Consider the following 18754-nt stretch of genomic DNA (forward strand, 5'->3'; position numbering starts at 1 on the left):
CCAGGAGAAAACGGACGGGAGGGACGCTGGTGAAGAAGGAAATTGGGAATTCTTGGAATTAGCCCTTGAGTTACGGCTCCAGAGGATCCGGATTTCGGGAATGAGGAGGAGGAAGAGGAGGAGGAAAAGGGGCTCAGCCATGAGTGGTCACAATCCCAGGAAGGCGCCCGAACCGGGAAATTCGGGAGCCGGAAAAAGAATCCCAGGATAAAAAAAAAAAAAAAAAAAAAAAATCCCGGGATGAAAAAAATCCCGGGATTAAAAAAAAAAATCCCAAATCACACCGAGGTCTCGGACTGCAGCCTCATGATGAACTTGTGCGACTTGGGGTCCACGAACTCCTCGGAGAGTTTGAAGAAGGGGATCTTCTTGGTGGACACCACCAGGCTGAAGTCCTGGCGCTTGAGCACGAAGACCACGCCGTCCTTGAGGCCGTTGGTCACCGGCTCCTCGCTGACCAGCGTCCACTGCTTGGCCAGCCAGCGCTCCTTGTGGTACTGGATGGTGGGGCCGGCCGTCAGGTACCGCTCCAGGAAGGCCTGGGGGAAAGGGGGGGACGGGGGGGTCACCAACCATGGTTTGGGGTTTTTGGGAAGTGGGAACGGCCCTCTGGTGGTGGTTTGGGGTTTTGTTTTTTGGGGGGTGGAGCTTGGGGTTTTTTGGGGTTGGGAAAAAGATCTGAGGTTGTCGAGTCAAAAGAATTTTAGGGTTGCTTTGATGCCTCCAGGGGTGGACACTCCAATCATCCCTGAGCCTATTTCAAGGATTTTTCCCTTTTTCAGAAGGGATTTTCCCAGATTTCCCACCCTATTCTCTCTTGTCCTGTCCCATTCCCTGGGATCAGATCCCAAATTTCCCCCTGGATCCCCCTTTTCTCCAGCCTGAACCCCCGCAGGATTCTCGATCCCTTTTTCCAGTTGGTCCAGCCCCGTTCCCATCCTGAGATTTTCCAGTCCCACCTCCAGGATCCACAGAATCCTCCCAAATCCTTGACCCCACAAACCCCAAATCCTTGGCCCTACAGAGCCCATAACTTGACCCCATGCACTCCAAACTCTTGGCCCCATAACTCCAAACTCTTGGCACCTTAAACCCCGAATCTTTGCCCCACAAATCCCAAATCTCTGGTCCCATAAACCCCAAATCCTTGACCCCACAAACCCCAAATCCTTGGCCCTACAGAGCCCATAACTTGACCCCATGCACTCCAAACCCTTGGTTCCATAAATTCCAAAACTTTGGCCTCACAAACCCCAAATCCCTGGCCCCATAAACCCCAAATCCTTGACCCCAACAAACCCCAAATCCCTGCCCCTACAGAGCCCATAACTTGACCACATTCACTCCAAATCCCTGGCCCCATAACTCCAAACTCTTGGCCCCATAAACCCCAAATCCTTGACCCCATAAATCCCAAATCCTTGACCCTACAGAGCCCATAACTTGACCACATTCACTCCAAACTCTTGGTCCCTTAAACCCCGAATCTTTGGCCTCATAAACCCCAAATCCCTGGCCCCATAAACCCCAAATCCTTGACCCCATAAACCCCAAATTCCTGACCCAATAAACCCCAAATCCTCGGCCCTACAGAGCCCGTAACTTGACCACATTCACTCCAAACTCTTGGCCCCATAAACCCCAAATCTTTGGCCTCACAACCCCCAAATCCCTGGCCCCACAACCCCCAAATCCCTGGCCCCATAAATCCCAAATCCTTGGCCCTACAGAGCCCATAACTTGACCCCATGCACTCCAAACCCTTGGCCCCAAAACTCCAAATCCTCGGGCTCACAACCCCCAAATCTTTGGCCTCACAAACCCCAAATCTTTGGCTCCAAAACTCCAAACTCTTGGCCCCAGAACTCCAAACTCTTGGCCTCATAAACCCCAAATCCCTGGCCCCACAAACCTCATATCCTTGGCCCTACAGAGCCCATAACTTGACCACATTCACTCCCAAATCCTTGGCCCCGTAACTCCAAACTCTTGGTCCCATAAACCCCAAATCCTTGACCCCACAAACCCCAAATCCCTGGCCCCACAAACCCCAAATCCTTGGCCCTAAAGAGCCCATAACTTGACCCCATGCACTCCAAACCCTTGGCCCCAAAACTCCAAATCCTTGGGCTCACAACCCCCAAATCTTTGGCCTCACAAACCCCAAATCTTTGGTTCCAAAACTCCAAACTCTTGGCCCCAAAACTCCAAACTCTTGGCCTCACAAACCCCAAATCCTTGGCCCTACAGAGCCCATAACTTGACCACATTCACTCCAAATCCTTGGCCCCTTAAACCCCGAATCTTTGGCCCCATAACTCCAAACTCTTGGCCCCATAAATCCCCAAAACTTTGCCTAATAAATCCCAAATCCTTGACCCCATAACCCCCAGAGCAGAACCCCGACCTTGGGGGTCATGTCGTGGGTGATGCAGAACTCGAGGTGCTGCAGGATGCTCTCCATGGTGTGGTAGGGCTGCTGCTTGGTGGTCCTCAGGTATTTCTGCATGGCCCGGGCCATGGAGGCGAAGATGGCCTGCGCGGCCTCGCGCGGGTCCATGATCTCCCGCGGGTTCTTCTGCTCCTCCTCCTGCAGCCGCTTGATGTGGGTGAAGGCTTCTTCCACCGCCACCACCAGCCTGGGGGGACAGGGACAGCACGGGGGTTTGGGGGGAAAAAAATCACGGTTTTCGGGGGGAAATCGCAAGGATTTGGGGTGGAAAATACTGCGGGTTTGGGGGGAAAATATCGTGAGTTCAGGGTGGAAAATACCATGGTATTGGGGGAGGAATACCATGAGTTTGGGGAGGAAATCCTCTTGGAATTGGGGTGGAAAATTCCATGGATTTGGGGTGAAAAATACCACGGGTTTGGGGTGGAAATCCTCTTGGATTTGGGGTGAAAATCCCTGTGGATTTGGGGTGGAAAATACCGTGGGTTTGAGGTGGAAAATATCACAGGTTTGGGGTGGAAATCCTCTTGGAATTGGGGTGGAAATACCGCGGGTTTTGGGGTGAAAAAACCTCTTGGATTTGGGGTGGAAATCCCTGTGGATTTGGGGTGGAAAATACTTGGATTTGGGGTGGAAAACCTCTTGGATCCAGGATGGAAAAACTCTTGAATTTGGGTGGAGAAGTCCTTGGATTTGGGGTGGAAAACCCCAAGGATTTGAGGTGGAAAACCTCTTGGATTTGGGGTGGAAAAGTCCTTGGGTTTGGGGTGGAGAACTCCTCGGATTTGGGGTGGAAAATCCCAAGGATTTCAGGTGGAAAACCTCTTCGATTTAGGGTGGAAAACACCGTGGATTTGGGATAGAGAATCCCTTGGATTTGGGATGGAAAATCCCTTGGATTTGGGGTGGAAAACCCTGAGGATTTGGGATGGAAAGCCCCTTGAATCAGTTAGGATTCACTCAAACTGAAGACAGAACCCAACAAACTTCAACCAACTTCATCACCCACCTTGGTATTTCCCCACCCACGGAATTCCCAGCAGGAATTCCCAAAACCCGCGGATTCCCGCCGTACCTGGCGCGGCGTTTCCGCACGCGCCGCTCGTGCTCGGCCTCCTCGTAGTAGAACTCGTTGTGGCTGTTGTCGCGCCGCCGCGCCGCCGCCGCGATCACCGCGCGCGACTGCCCCGTCGAGTTGTTGGTGGAATTCTCTGCGGGAAGGGTCGGGATGAGCTCGGGGAAAAGCACCCGGAGATCCACCCAAAAAACCAAAAAACCAAAATTCCGGAGAGGAACACGAGGAAAAACGGGAATGAGGGGAAAAGGGAATCTCACCCTCGCCGAGGGAATAGACTTTAAAGCCGGACATTTTCTTGGACAGGACGGATTTTGGAAGGTTGAGGAGGGCGGGGTTGTAGACCGGGAAGTCGTGGTAGTAATTCTCCAGGATCCACACGGCCGCCCGCTGGATGCTGAGGGGGGAAAAAGCGGGAATGTGGGAAAAAATGGGGATGGAAAAAAAATGGGAATGTGGGGAGGGTCGGGAATGTGTGAGGGGGACACACAGTGAGGGCTGGGATGGAATTCCCAGGAAAAATTGGTTGGAAGTGTCCAAGGTCAGGCTGGAGCCACCTGGGGTGGTGGGAGGTGTCCCTGCCCACGGATCTTTAAGGTTCTTCCAACTCAAAGAATTCCAGGATTCCATCAATTTCCAGGATCATCCGGGTTGGGAAAGAGCTCCAGGATCACCCAGTCCAAGCTTGGTCATCCAGAGGGGTCTCCAGGAATTCCAACCCTCCCCGAGCCCCTTCCGAGGCCTGGCCGATTTTTCCAGGAGGGATTTTCCTGAATTTCCCAACCTGGCCCAGCTCAAGGCCGTTCCCTCTTGTCCTGTCCCATTCTCTGGGGTCAGATCCCAAATCCCTCCTGGAAAAGCCCAAAATTCCCATCCCCACCATGGAAATGCCCACCCAGGACACCAAATCCAGATCCCCACCACAGGAACATCCATCCAGATCACCAAATCCCAATCCCCAGCAGAAGAACGTCCTTCCAGGACACCAAATCCAGATCCCCAGCAGAAGAATGTCCATCTAGGCCAACAAAATCCCATCCCCAAAATGGGAACGCCCACCCAGGACACCAAAATCCCAATCCCTACCACAAGAACGTCCATCCAGGACACCAAATCCAGATCCCCAGCAGAAGAACGTCTGTCCAGGACACCAAATCCCACCCCCACCACAGAAACGCCCATCCAGGACACCAAATCCCAATTCCCAGCAGAAGAAAGTCCTTCCAGGCCACCAAATCCCATCCCCACCACAAGAACGTCCATCCAGGACACCAAATCCCATCCCCACCACAGGAACATCCATCCAGGACACCAAATCCCTGTCCCTATCATGGGAACGCCCACCCAGGACACCAAATCCAGGTCCCCACCACAGAAACGCCCACCCAGGTCACCAAATCCCATCCCCACCACAAGAGCATCCATCCAGATCACCAAATCCCAATTCCCAGCAGAAGAACATCCGTCCAGGACACCAAAATCCCATCCCCATCATGGGAACATCCATCCAGGACACCAAATCCCATCCCCACCATGGGAACGCCCACCCAGGCCACCAAATTCAGATCCCCAGTAGAAGAATGTCCGTCCAGGCCACCAAAATCCCATCCCCACCACAAGAATGCCCCACCAGGCCACCTCGGCGGCGCCCACCTGAGGTGGCCGACGTTGTAGAAGCGGCTGGCGCCGTCGGCCGAGCGCACGGCCTTGAGCGTGAACTGGGGCTGGAGCTGGCGCAGCTCCAGCAGCACCACGGCCAGGTAGTGCACGAAGAGCAGCGCGTCCACCAGCGACACGGCGAACTGCACCACGCCGCGGTAGTTGCGGTCGCGCGAATCCAGGATGCGGACGCCGTAGAAGAGCCAGTAGGAGACGACGAGGAGGAACACCAGCACCATGAGCAGCGCGCGGAAGACGAAGACGCGCGGGAAGAAGGCTTTGGGGCGGCGGAAGAACAGCGCCCAGCTGCCCAGCAGGAGGATGAGGAGTTTGAAGGCCACCGAGATGAAGAGCCCCTCGCAGGGCGTGCCGCAGGGCTCCAGCTCCTCCCGCCACAGCAGCTGGGGGAGGAGGAGGAAGGCCAAGGGGGTGAGGAAGGCCAGCAGGGCCAGGGCCACGCCCAGGGCCACGCCCAGGTGGCGGGAGCAGTCCAGGTGGGCGCTGTCCTCCATGTCCTTGGTGATGCGCGTGAGGTCATCGTGGGAGATGCTGTGCTCCGACGTGCCCGTCACCACCGTGGTGGTCTCGCCCCAGTTGTCGTCCTGGGGAGGGGACAGGGACATTCTGAGGGGGGTCACAGCTGTGCCAGGTGATGTGTCACCTCTAAAACCCCGCACCATAACCCAGGTGTCACCCTGGGGAGGGGACAGGGACATCCCAAAAGGTGGCTTCATGTCACACCCGTGCCAGGTGACGTGTCACCTTCAGGACCTCCCACCATAACCCAGGTGTCACCCTGAGGAGGGGACAGGGACATCCTGAGGGGTGTCACAGCTCTGCCAGGTGATTGTGTCACCTCCAGGACCTCCCACCCTTCACCCCTCCAAGCCAGGAATTGTCACCCTGGGGAGGGGACAAGGGACAGTCCAAGGGGTGGCCCCAAATTCCTCCAATCCCAGTGTGACATTCCCAACTCCAAACCCCATCCCACCCATCACAGTTCCAATCCAGTAATGTCCCCATTGTCACCCTGGGGGACATTCCAAGGGGTGATTCCCAAATTCCTCCAATCCCAGTGTGACATTCCCAACTCCAAACCCCATCCCTCCTCCAATCCAGGAGTGTCCCTGTTGTCACCTTGGGACATCCCAAGGGATGATTCCCAAATTCCTCCAATCCCAGTGTGACATTCCCAGCTCCAAACCCCATCCCACCTCCAATCCAGGAGCCCTTCCCGGAGCCATCCCCTCCTCAGGAATGGCACAACCTCGGCCTGGACCCGCCGATCCCGCCGGGAATTTTCCCCTCTGGGAAAGCTCCGGCTCCGGCAGGAGCAGCTCTGGGATCAGGAAGTTCCCAGGAGCAGCTTTGGGATCAGGAAGTTCCCGGATTTCCCAGCGAATCCCCCGAGGCTGGCAGGGCCAGCAGGGACACGCCCGGCACGGCCCGGCCCGGCCCGGCACACCCCCGCACTGCTGCCGCCAGGACGGCTGGGAATGGCTGGGAATGGCTGGGAATTATTGCTGGGAATTGTCGGGAATTGCTGGGAATTATTGTTCGGAATTTCTGGGAATTGTCAGGAATTATTGGGAATTATTGTTGGGAATTGTCGGGAATTATTGCTGGGAATTGCCGGGAATTATTGTTGGGAATTGCTGGGAATTGTCAGGAATTATTGCTGGGAAGTGCTGGGAATTGTCAGGAATTATTGCTGGGATTTGTCAGGAATTATTGCTGGGAATGGCTGGGAATTGTCAGGAATTGTCAGGAATTATTGCTGGGATTTGTCAGGAATTATTGCTGGGAATGGCTGGGAATTGTCAGGAATTGTCAGGAATTATTGCTGGGAATTGTCAGGAATTATTGCTGGGAATGGCTGGGAATTATTGCTGGGAATGGCTGGGAATTGTCAGGAATTATTGGGAATTATTGTAGGGATTTGTCAGGAATTATTGCTGGGAATTGTCAGGAATTATTGCTGGGAATTGCTGGGAATTACTGGGAATTATTGCTGGGAATAGCCAGGAATTATTGTTAGGAATTGCTGGGAGTTGTCAGGAATTATTGCCGAGAATTGCCAGGAATTATTGCTGGGAATTGTCAGGAATTATTGCTGGGAATTGCCAGAAATTGTCAGGAATTGTCAGGAATTATTGCTGGAAATTGTCAGGAATTATTGCTGGGAATGGCTGGGAATTATTGCTGGAAATTGCTGGGAATTATTGCTGGGATTTGTCGGGAATTATTGCTAGGAATTGCTGGGAATTGTCAGGAATTATTGCTGGGATTTGTCGGGAATTATTGCTAGGAATTGCTGGGAATTGTCAGGAATTATTGCTGGGAATTGTCAGGAATTATTGCTGGGAATTATTGCTGGGAATTGCCAGGATTTTTCGGGATTTGCTCCGGACAGGTCAGTCCCTGCTCCAGACCCCCCCTGTCCCACCCAGAGCGGTGCCAAATTCCCTGGATTCCTTCCCAGCCGGATTCCCTCCCACACCCCATCCGTGTGTCTTTCCCTCTTCCTTGTTTTGGGCACTCGGACATTCCCAAAAATTCCTGGGATGGGACATTCCTGAAATTTGTTTGGTTTTTTTTTCCCCTCCATGTCAGAATTTTCCCTACAAATTTCTGCCAGAAAATCGGGAAACTCTTCCTGGCAGGGGAAGATTTTTCCATGGATTCCCCGTCCCTGGAAGTGCCCAATTCCAGCCTGGGCTCCACAATTCCATGGATTTCACTCCGAGCTCTCCAGAGGGACGGGCAGGGCGGGTTTGGAACATGAAAAGCGCCGGAGCCGCCGGCGTGGGCGGCTTGGGAGACGATGAAAAACCGGGATCAGCTCCAGAAAAATTCCAGAATTCAGGAATTGGGGGGCACCCCAAGGTGGGGCAGCCTCTTGTGTCCCACCCAGGTGGGGAATTTGGGACAAATCCTCCAGGATTGGGACAAATCCCGCCCCGGAGCCGCGTCCTCTCCTCTTTGGTTTTTTTCTCTCCCGTTCTGGTTTTGCCGGGACCGGCCCGACCGGCCGGGCGGGAAATTCCGGGATCCCAAATCCCGCCCCGGGATCCCAAATCCCGCCCCGGGATCCCAAACTTTCCCCGCTCACCCTCTCGTCGCCCCGCGTGGATTCGTTGTCCAGCAGGGGCTCCCCCGGCGCCTGGATCGTCACCGATTTGTCCCCGCGCGTCCCCTCCCGGCTCTTGGAGCGGTGCCGCTCCCGCCGGTCCCTGGGGACAGGGAAAAGTGGGAAAATGTGGGGAAATGTGGGGGAAAATGTGAGGAAAAATAGTGGGGAAAATAGTTGGGAAAATGGTGGGGAAAAGGGGAAAGTGGGGAAAAATAGTGGGGAAAAGTGGGAAAATGTGAGGAAAAATAGTGGGGAAAATAGTGGGGAAAAGGGGAAAGTGGGGAAAAATAGTGGGGAAAAAGTGGGGGGAAAGTGAGGAGAAAAGTGGGGAAAAAGTGGAGAAAAGAGGGAAAAATAATGGGAAAAAAATAGGGGAAATGTGGGGAAAATGTGGGAAAAAGTGGGGGGAAAATAGTTGGGAAAACAGTGGGGAAAAAGAGAAAAGTGGGGAAAAACAGTGTGGAGAAGTGAGAAAAAGTGGGAAAAAAGGGAAAAGTGGGGGGAAATAGTGGGGGAAAAGCAGGGGGGAAAAAGTGAGGAAAAGGTGGGGAAAAAGGGAAAAGTGGGAAAAAATAGTGGGGGAAAATTGGGGGGGAAAAGTGGGGGAAAAGAGCAGGGAAAAAGTGGGAAAAAGCAGGGGAAAACGTGGGGGAAAAGTGGGAAAAGCAGGATGGGGACACCGAGAATGGTGACACCCAGATGGTGACACTGAGGATGGTGACACCCCAAAGGTGCCAGCACGCCCCGTCTCTCTCACCAGTGCTTGCGGGAGCCACGGGATGGGGACACCATGGGAAAGGGGACACCATGGGGACACCCAGGATGGGGACACCATGGGGACAGTGACACCCACAATGGTGACACCCCAAAGGTGCCAGGAATTCCCGTCTCTGTCACCGGTGCTTGCGGGAGCCACGGGATGGGGACACCCAGATGGGGACACCATGGGGACACCCAGATGGTGACACCATGGGGATGGTGACACCCACAATGGTGACACCCCAAAGGTGACAGGAATTCCCGTCTCTCACCGGTGCTTGCGGGAGCCGTGGGATGGGGACACCATGGGAAAGGGGACACCATGGGGACACCCAGATGGGGACACACAGGATGGTGACACCCCAAAGGTGCCAGGAATTCCCGTCTCTGTCACCGGTGCTTGCGGGAGCCGCGGGATGGGGACACCCAGGATGGTGACACCCACAAAAGGGGCACCACAAAAGGGAGACAACCATGGGGACACTAAGGATGGTGACACCCTCAGGACAGTGACACCCCAAAGGTGCCAGCACGCCCCGTCTCTCACCGGTGCTTGCGGGAGCCGCGCGAGTGGCCGGACTTGTAGGAGTAGCCCGAGTACTGGGACTCGTTGTCCATGGCGTCGCCGCGCCGCGCCTTCGGCCGCTCCGGGGCCTTCGGCCGCTCCGGGGCCTTCGGGGCCTTGGCCTTGGCCGGCGCCTCCTTCAGCGGGGGCTTCCTCAGGCCCAGCGGCGCCTTCAGGAGATCGACCGTGACCTTGAGCGGCTCAATCTTGTCACCTTGGAGTGGCCTCGCTCCGGAGAAAAGGACACGGCCACCTGCGGGGACACGCAGGGGTGTCATTGGTACTGGGCCAGTATGGACCAGTACGGACCAGTGTGGATCGGTATGGACCAGTACGGACCAGTGTGGATCAGTATAAATCAATATGGACCAGTACAGACCAGTATGGACAGGTATAGACCAGTATGGATTGGTATGGATCAGTATGGACCAGTGTGGATCAGTATAAATCAATAGGGACCAGTACAGACCAGTATGGATTGGTACAGACCAGTATGGATCAGTGTGAACCAGTATGGATTGGTATAGATCAGTGTGGATCAGTATAAATCAATATGGACCAGTACAGACCAGTATGGACCAGTGTGGATCGGTACAGACCAGTATGGATCAGTGTGAATCAGTATGGACCAGTATAGACCAGTATGGACCAGTATGGGCAGGTATAGACCAGTATGTATTGGTATGGATCAGTACAGACCAGTATGGACCAGTATGGACCAGTGTGGATCAATATGGACCACTATGGATCAATACAAACCAGTATGGACGAGTATGGACCAGTGTAGTTCAATATGGACCAGTATGGACCAGTGTGGACCGGTACAGACCAGTACGGACCAGTACGGACCAGTACGGACCAGTATGGACCAGTACGGACCAGTAAAGGGGGAAAGGTCCCAGAGCCCCTGAGATCCCAATCCCTGGTGGGAAATGGGGCTGGAAAAGGGAATTTGGGATCAGGAGGGAAATGGGATTTGGGGTCAGGAGGGAAATGGGATTTGGGATCTGGGGCTGTGTCCCCCCACCCTTGGGAATCTGGGAATGCTGCATTCCATGGGATCATCCTGACAAATCCTGCTGCCTTTTCCCGAGGTTCATGGGGGAATCCAGACACCCTAAACCCCCACGGAACCCCTGGATCCATCCCGAGGGATTCTGGATCCCATTGGATGATCCCAAATCCTTTCCCAAGGTTTTTGGGGTCTCTAGATCCTGTGGGATCCCCTTGGATGATCCCAAATCCTTTTCCCGAAGTTTTTGGGGTCTCCAGACCAAACCCCACAATCTGGGATCCCCTTGGATGATCCCAAATCCTTTCCCGAGGTTTTTGGGGTCTCCAGACCCTGTGGGATCCCCCTGGATGATCCCAAATCCTTTTTGGGGTCTCCAGACCCTGTGGGATCCCCCTGGATGATCCCAAATCCTTTTCCCGAGGTTTTTGGGGTCTCCATACCCTGTGTGATCCCCTTGGATGATCCCAAATCCTTTCCCGAGGTTTTTGGGGTCCCAGCCCCCTCGGGAGCCCCCCGGACCCTCCCAGGTTTCCACGGCGACCCCGCGGGGGAAGCCGGGAATTCCTTTGTCCGGAATTCCGGAGAGTCCCACTCGGATCTCCCTGGGAACGGCGGGAACCTGCAGCTGAGAACGGGGCTGGGGCTCCCAGTACGGACCAGTAACACCAGTAAGGGATGGACACTGGGGCTCCCAGTACGGCCCAGTAACACCAGTAAGGGATGGATACCAGGGTTCCCAGTATGGACCAGTAACCCCATTAACCCCACTAAGGTCTGGATCCCATCCTAGTTCCCCCAGTGCTCCCAGTAAGGGCTGTATCCCATCCCAGTCCGTTCCAGTATCCCCAGTATCCCCAGTCTGTCCCAGTCACTCCCAGTCTGTCCCAGTAAGGGCTGTATCCCATCCCAGTATCCCCAGTCCATCCCAGTATCCCCAGTCCATCCCAGTATCCCCAGTCTGTCCCAGTATCCCCAGTATCCCCAGTCTGTCCCAGTATTCCCAGAATCTCCAGTATCCCCAGTCCATCCCAGCATCCCCAGTCCTGCACAGTATCCCCAGTCTGTCCCAGTCCGTCCCACTATCCCCAGTCTGTCCAAGTCTGTCCCAGTCCCCCTGGTCCATCCCAGTCCATCCCAGTATCCCCAGTAAGGGTTGTATCCCATCCCAGTCTGTCCCAGTCTGTCCCAGTCTGTCCCAGTCAATCCCAGTATCCCCAGTCCATCCCAGTCTGTCCCAGTCTGTCCCAGTCCATCCCAGTATCCCCAGTAAGGGCTGTATCCCATCCCAGTCTGTCCCAGTCCATCCCAGCATCCCCAGTCCATCCCAATATCCCCAGTCTGTCCCAGTATCCCCAGTATCCCCAGTCTGTCCCAGTATTCCCAGAATCTCCAGTATCCCCGGTCCATCCCAATATCCCCAGTCTGTTCCAGTCCATCCCAGTCCATCCCAGTCCCCCCGGTCCATCCCAGTATCCCCAGTCTATCCCAGTCCATCCCAGTATGCCCCGGTAAGGGGTGTATTCCATCCCAGTCTGTCCCAGTATCCCCAGTATCCCCAGTAAGAGCTGTATCCCATCCCAGTCCATCCCAGTCCATCCCAATACCCCCAGTCCGTCCCAGTATCCCCAGTGTGTCCCAGTCTGTCCCAGTAAGGGCTGTATCCCATCCCAGTCCATCCCAGTCCATCCCAGTATCCCCAGTAAGGGCTGTATCCCATCCCAGTCTGTCCCAGTAAGGGCTGTATCCCATCCCAGTCCATCCCAGTCCGTCCCAGTCCATCCCAGTACCCCCAGTATCCCCAGCCCGTCCCTCACCGGCGGCTCCGGCGGCTCCCGCGGCGGCATCGGCTCCGGGCCGGGCATGGGGGGCTCAGGGCACGGGGGGAACGGCCTGGGGCACCTGAAATAGAATAAAATAAAATAAAATAAAATAAAATAAAATAAAATAAAATAAAATAAAATAAAATAAAATAAAATAAAATAAAATAAAATAAAATAAAATAAAATAAAATAAAATATGGGAATTATGGGGGGGGTAGGAAAAATAAAATAATGGGAATTGGGGGTGGGACACAGAAAAAAATGGGAATTATGGGGGGGGCAGAAAATGAAATATGGGAATTGGAGGGGCAAATAAAATAATGGGAATTCTGGGGGACATTCAAAATAAAATATGGGAATTCTGGGAGGGTCTCCCAAATTCCCGTGAATTTCATGAATTCCTGAATCTCACAAATTCCTGAATCCTGTGAATTCCTGAATGTCACAAATTCCTGAATCCCACTAATTCCCGAATCTCAGGAATTCCCAAATCTCTCAAATTCTTGAACCCCATAAATTCCTGAATCTCACAAATTCTGGAATTTCAGGAATTCCCAAATCTCACAGGTTCCCAAACCCTGAGAATTCCTGAATCCCGCAAATCCCAAATCCCACAAATTCCAAATCCACAAATTCCCAAATCCCACAAATCCCAAATCCCACGAATTCCAAATCCTAGTGCTTGAGATTCTTTTCCCTGAATCCCTGAATTTTCCAGGAATTCCTGGATTTTCCAGGAATCCCGGTGTCTCCAGCTGAAGCGAATTTGGGATTTTCCAGAAATCCTGGAGTTTTCCCTGAATCCCTGGATTTTCCAGCTGTTCCGAGTGGATTCAGCCACAATAAATTCGGGATTTTCCAGGAATCCCCGAGCTCTCCAGGCGTTATCCCCATCCCAGCAGCTTTCCAAAGGGAATTTGGGAATTCCAGCAGGAATCCAGGAGCTCCTCGTCCTCTCGTTCCAGCAGAAAAAAAATAAAAATAAAAAAAATTTTTGATTATTCTTGGAATCTTTTCCAGCAGAGCCGGTTCCACAGCCCAGGAAAAGCTGGGAATGAATTCCCGGACTCCGGGAGACGCCGGGAGCCAGAGCCGGATGCAAAAGAGGAGGAGGAGGAGGAAAATTCCCAATTTTTAATCCTGGGATGATCAAAGCTCCCAAAAAATCCCCCCAGGGCCAGAGAGGCTTCGCCATTCCCAAGGTCTTCAAGTCCAGGCTGGAATTTTTCCCGGGATCAAAGTCCTGAACCTCAAATCCAACATTTGGGATTCAAATATTCCCCCCCCAAAAAATAAAAGGAAATAATTAAAAATAAAAAATAGATCCGAGTGTTCCCAGATGAAAAAGTTTCTTCTCCAGAGGGAGAATTCCAAGAGGAAAATCCAATCCTGTGCAGGCAGCTCTGGGAATGAGTTTTCCTGGGAAAAATCCCACTTGGAGAGGGAAGAATCCGAAATTCCCATCCTGGAGGGATTGGGAACGGGCTGGGAGCATCCCAAGGCTGCTTTTCCAGGAGAATCCAACTCCAGTCGGGAATCTGGGATGTGGTTCCAAAAATCCTGGGATTGTCCAGGTTGGGAAAGAGCTCCGAGGTCACCGAGTCCAGGCTGGGATAGATCAGCATCCAGAATTCCAGGAATTCCCTCCAGGGATGGGGATCCAACCCTCCCTGAGCCCCCTGAACTTCCCAGCCGTTTTTCCATGGAAAAATCATCCCAAAAATCCAACCCTGGCCCAGCTCAAGGCCGTTCCCTCCTGTCCTGTCCCATTCCCTGGGATCAGACCCCAAATTTCCCCTGGAAAATCCCAAAATTCCCCTGGATCCCCCTTTTCTCCAGGCTGAGCCCCCCCAGCTCCTTTGGGATTTTCCATTCCCTTTTCCAGCTGCTCCAGCCCCTTTCCCATCCCAGACTTTTCCCACTTCCCTTTTTCCATGAGGATCCCAGCCCTGGATCCGACCCCAGCACCTGGAAAACCAAATCCCAGAGCTGGAAGATCCCGGAATCCCGAATTCCTGGCAAAAAATTTGGGATTCTGGAATTCCTACCCCATATCCCTAAATTCCCCCATCCCAAATTCCCAGGGAATTGCTCAGGATTCCCTGGAGAAATCCCAAATCCCATCTCCCTGTCCTTTCCCTAAATTCCCCCATCCCAAATTCCCAGGGAATTGCTCAGGATTCCCTGGAAAAATCCCAAATTCCATCTCCCTGTACTTTCCTTAAATTCCCCCATCCCAAATTCCCAGGGAATTCCTCTGCAGAATTTGATTCCCTGCAGAATCCCAAATTCCTGGGGAATTGCTCAGGATTCCCTGCAGAAATCCCAAATCCCAAATCCCAGTCCCAAGGAGCTCCGTGGGGTTTGGGAACTTTGCATCCTCGCTCGGAATTCCAACGTTTTCTCCAGGGGAGGCCCCAAAATCCCGATTCCTGCCCCACCAGGATCACCCAGGGTGGGGTTTGGGATCCATGGAAATTCTGCCCCAGCAGCTCCTGATCCTTTGGGAATCTCCTCAATCCATTTTCCATCCTGGATCCTGGGAAAGTGGCGCAGGGACGGGATCCGGGAACCCTGGAATATTTTCATCCATCCACACCCAGGGGATCCTGGAGGGCAGCAGGGCTGGAATTCCTCGGATTTGAGGCTGTGCTGAGCGGAATTTCCAGCTGGGAATTCCCAAATCCCTCTTCCCCATCCGCAAAACCTCGGCAGCGCTTGGAAAACTCATCCCAAATCCTCGAATTCATCCGGATCCGCGACCTCGGGGCTGCTCCCTCCGGCCCCATTGTCTACCAGCAGCCGGGGAAAAACAAGGAATCGTCCCACGGGATCATTCCAAAGGCTGGGAATGTCCCCAACCCTCTGGAATACGGGGGGGACACGGGGTGACCTCGACCCCAAAGCCGCCAGCCCCAGCTCTGCGCCCGCCGCCTGTTAATTGCTGATTGTTCATTAATTAAATCACCCAAGCTTCACAAAGCCGCTGGAAAATCCTCGGGATCCCGTCGGACTCCCGGCCCCATCCCAGAATTTCTGGGTGCGGGAGAAGATTTTCATTATCCTGAAATCTCCTTTTTTTTTTTTTTTTTGGTTTTTAAATTTCTTTTTTTTTGTTGTTGTTGTCTCGTTGTGTTTTCAGCTCCGCCCGCGGGGGGGAAAAGCTCCCAAAGGAAAATCCATCCCAGACGGGCTCCGGGAACTCCCCGGCGGCTCCAGGGCGGCTCCGCGAGGAACCGGCTCGGGAGGAACCGGCCCGGGCTGTCCGGGAGCCGGGGCACGGTGGGCACGGCCCGGGGACAGCGGGGGACACGGGGGACAGTGGGGAAAAGTGGGGGACAGTGGGGGACAGTGGGGGACACGGGGCACAGCAGGCACAGCCCGGCCTGGGGACACGGGGGACAGTGGGGAACAGTGGGGAGGGGATGGGGACACGGGGGACAGCGGGCACAGCTCGGCCTGGGGACACGGGATGGCACTGGGGAGGACAGGGGGACACGGGGGACACGAGGGACAGTGGGGAGGGCATGCGGACACGGGGGACAGTGGGGAACACGGAGGACAGCGGGGACAGTCCGGCCTGGGGACACGGGGACAGTGGGGCACACTGGGGGACAGTGGGGGACACGGGGGACAGCGGGGACAGCCCGGTCTGGGGACACGGGGACAGTGGGGCACACTGGGGGACAGTGGGGGACACGGGGGACAGCGGGCACAGCCCGGCCTGGGGACACGGGGGACAGCGGGGAAAAGTGGGGGACAGTGGGGACATGGGGGACAGCGGGCACACCCTGGCCTGGGCACACGGGATGGCACTGGGGAGGACAGGGGGACAGCGGGGGACACTGGGGGACACGAGGGACGACGGGGGACACGGGAGACAGTGGGGGACACGGGGCACAGCGAGCACAGCCCGGCCTGGGGACACAGGGGACAGTGAGGGGACACGGGGGGACAGCGAGGAGGGCAGGGCTACACGGGGGACACGAGAGACATCAGGGACAGCGGGGACAGCTGGCACACCCCGGCCTGGGGACACGGGGTGGCACCGAGAAGGGCAGGGGGACACGGGGGACAGTCGGGAGAAAAAGGGGACAGTGGGGGGACACGGGGGACAGTGGGGGACAGCGAGGGAACAGCGAGGGACACAAGGGACAGCAGGGACACGGGATGGCACCGGGGAGGGCAGGAGGACACGGGGGACAGCGGGGACAGCAGGGACACCCCGTCCAAGGGACCCCCGGAACAGCCCCGACACCGGGGAGGGCATGAGGGACACGGGGGGACACCGGGGGACATCAGGGGACAGCTGGGGGACAGCAGGAACAGCGGGGGACACCGGAGACTTCCTGGGCGACACACCGGGGACACCGAGCGGGTGACGGGAAATACACACCGGGGACACCCCGAGGATGGCGAGGGATAGCGGGGGACAGCGGGGGACAGCGGGGGACAGCGGGGGACAGCGGGGACACCCCGCAGGTGTCCTGGGGACGGGCACAAAGCGCTCCGAGGCCGCGCTGCCATCGCCGCCACCGCCGCGGGCGGATCCGGGGGGTCCCGGGGGTCGCAGCGCGCACCGAGGAGGCTCCGCCGGATCCCCGGGGATGTCCCCAGGGGGGGGTCCCGGGGGTCCCCAGCGTCCCCTCCCCACCCCGGACCCTCCCCCGGTTCCAGCTCCGCGCTCGGGGCTCCCGCAGCCGCCGCCAGCCCAGGCAAAGCCGCGGCTCCCGGGGCCCTTCCCGCAGGGAACGCGCCCAGCCCGGCCCGGCCCGGCCCCGCTCCGCTCCCCGCCGGCTCCGGGGCCGGTTCCGCATCCCGGGATCCCCCCCGGGATCCCCCCCGGGGGTCGCCCCCGGATCCCCCCGCACTCACCATCGCCGCCGCACCTTTGTGCGCGTCCCCCCCGCACCGAAACCCCGGCGGCGGCGGCGGCGGCGGCGGCGGAGGAGGAGGAGGAGGAGGAGGAGGAGGAGGAGGAAGAGAGGAGGAGGAGAAGGAGGAGGAGGCGGAGGAAACCCCGGTTCCCAGCGGAGCCCCCCCCTCCTCCGGCCCCGGCGCCCCCCGCCCCCTGCCCGGGCCGCTCCCGCCCATTGTCTGCGCTCCGCGCTCCCGGCGCCGCTGCGGGGCCATTGTCTGGGGCGGGGGGCGGCGGGGGGACCCCCGAGAGACGGGGAACACCTTCTGGGCATCCAGGAAACCATCGCGACACTCTGAGGGACCCTCAATAACCGGGGAACCCCCCTGGACACACAGGGACACACCCCAAACATACGGGGGGACCCCCGAGAGACGGGAACACCCCCTGGACATCCAGGAACTCATCCCGACACTCGGAGGGACCCCCAGAGCCGGGGAACCCCCCTGGACACAGAGGGACCCACTCTGAAAACCCAGGGGACCCCCGAGAAACGGGGACACCCCCTGGACACACAGGGACCCATCCCGACATTCGGAGGGATCCCAAATAATCGAGGAACCCCCCTGGACATCCAGGAACCCACCCTAGACACCCGGGGGGACCCCTAGAGTCGGGAACACCCCCTGGACATCCAGGAACCCATCCCGACACTCGGAGGGACCCCCGAGAAACGGGGAACCCCCCTGGACACGGAGGAATCCACCCTGGAAACCCAGGAGACCCCCAAAACCGGGGATCCCCCATGGACTCACAGGGACCCACCCCAAACACCCGAGGGGACCCCAATAATCGGGGAACCCCCCTGGACACAGAGGGACCCATCCCGACACTCGGAGGGACCCCCGAGAGTCGGGAACATCCCTGGACATCCAGGAGCCCACCCCAAATACCCTGGGGGACCCCCCAGAGCCGGGAACCCCCCTGGACATCCAGGAAACCATCCCGACACTCGGGGGGACCCCCTAAAACCGGGAACCCCCCTGGACACACAAGGACCCATCCCGAAACCCGGGGGGACCCCAATAACCGGGAATCGGGACCCCCGAGACCCTCCCGGACACTTGGGGATCCCCCAAACACCCAGGGATGCCCCCTGAACATCCCGGGGGACCCCCTAAACCCGGAGACCCCTCCCCGGACACTCGGGGAACCCCCCCAGACGGGAAGATTTGGGGTGAGGATGTGCTCGGGAGGGAGTTTTTTGGGGGGAGGGGGCTTTTTTGGGGGAAGAATCGCCGTTTTTTGGGGAAGAATCGCCGTTTTTTGGGGAGGGGTCCCCGTTTTTTTGGGGCACAGTCAGGGTTAAGCCCCCACCTCGTGTCCCCACGTCCCCCAAGGGGTCTCAGCCCCCCAGA

The 18754-nt window shown here is 56.5% G+C and overlaps 1 protein-coding gene across 1 annotated transcript; it reads right to left on the reverse strand.

Moving 5' to 3' along the window:
• Positions 1 to 222: 222 nt before the first annotated feature.
• Positions 223 to 17392, reverse strand: VANGL2 (VANGL planar cell polarity protein 2). The gene is made up of 9 exons (XM_033082828.1): positions 17354 to 17392; positions 12473 to 12557; positions 9626 to 9896; positions 8299 to 8419; positions 5181 to 5788; positions 3788 to 3924; positions 3528 to 3663; positions 2408 to 2639; positions 223 to 539 (listed from the first exon to the last, which is right to left on the reverse strand). The coding sequence occupies exons 3-9, from the start codon at positions 9694 to 9696 to the stop codon at positions 279 to 281; spliced, it is 1566 nt and encodes a 521-aa protein (XP_032938719.1). The 5' UTR covers positions 9697 to 9896; positions 12473 to 12557; positions 17354 to 17392; the 3' UTR covers positions 223 to 278.
• Between the last annotated feature and the right edge of the window lie 1362 nt (positions 17393 to 18754).

Source organism: Catharus ustulatus, chromosome 30 (assembly GCF_009819885.2).
Source record: "Catharus ustulatus isolate bCatUst1 chromosome 30, bCatUst1.pri.v2, whole genome shotgun sequence".
In the NCBI taxonomy this organism is placed as follows: Eukaryota; Metazoa; Chordata; class Aves; order Passeriformes; family Turdidae; genus Catharus; species Catharus ustulatus.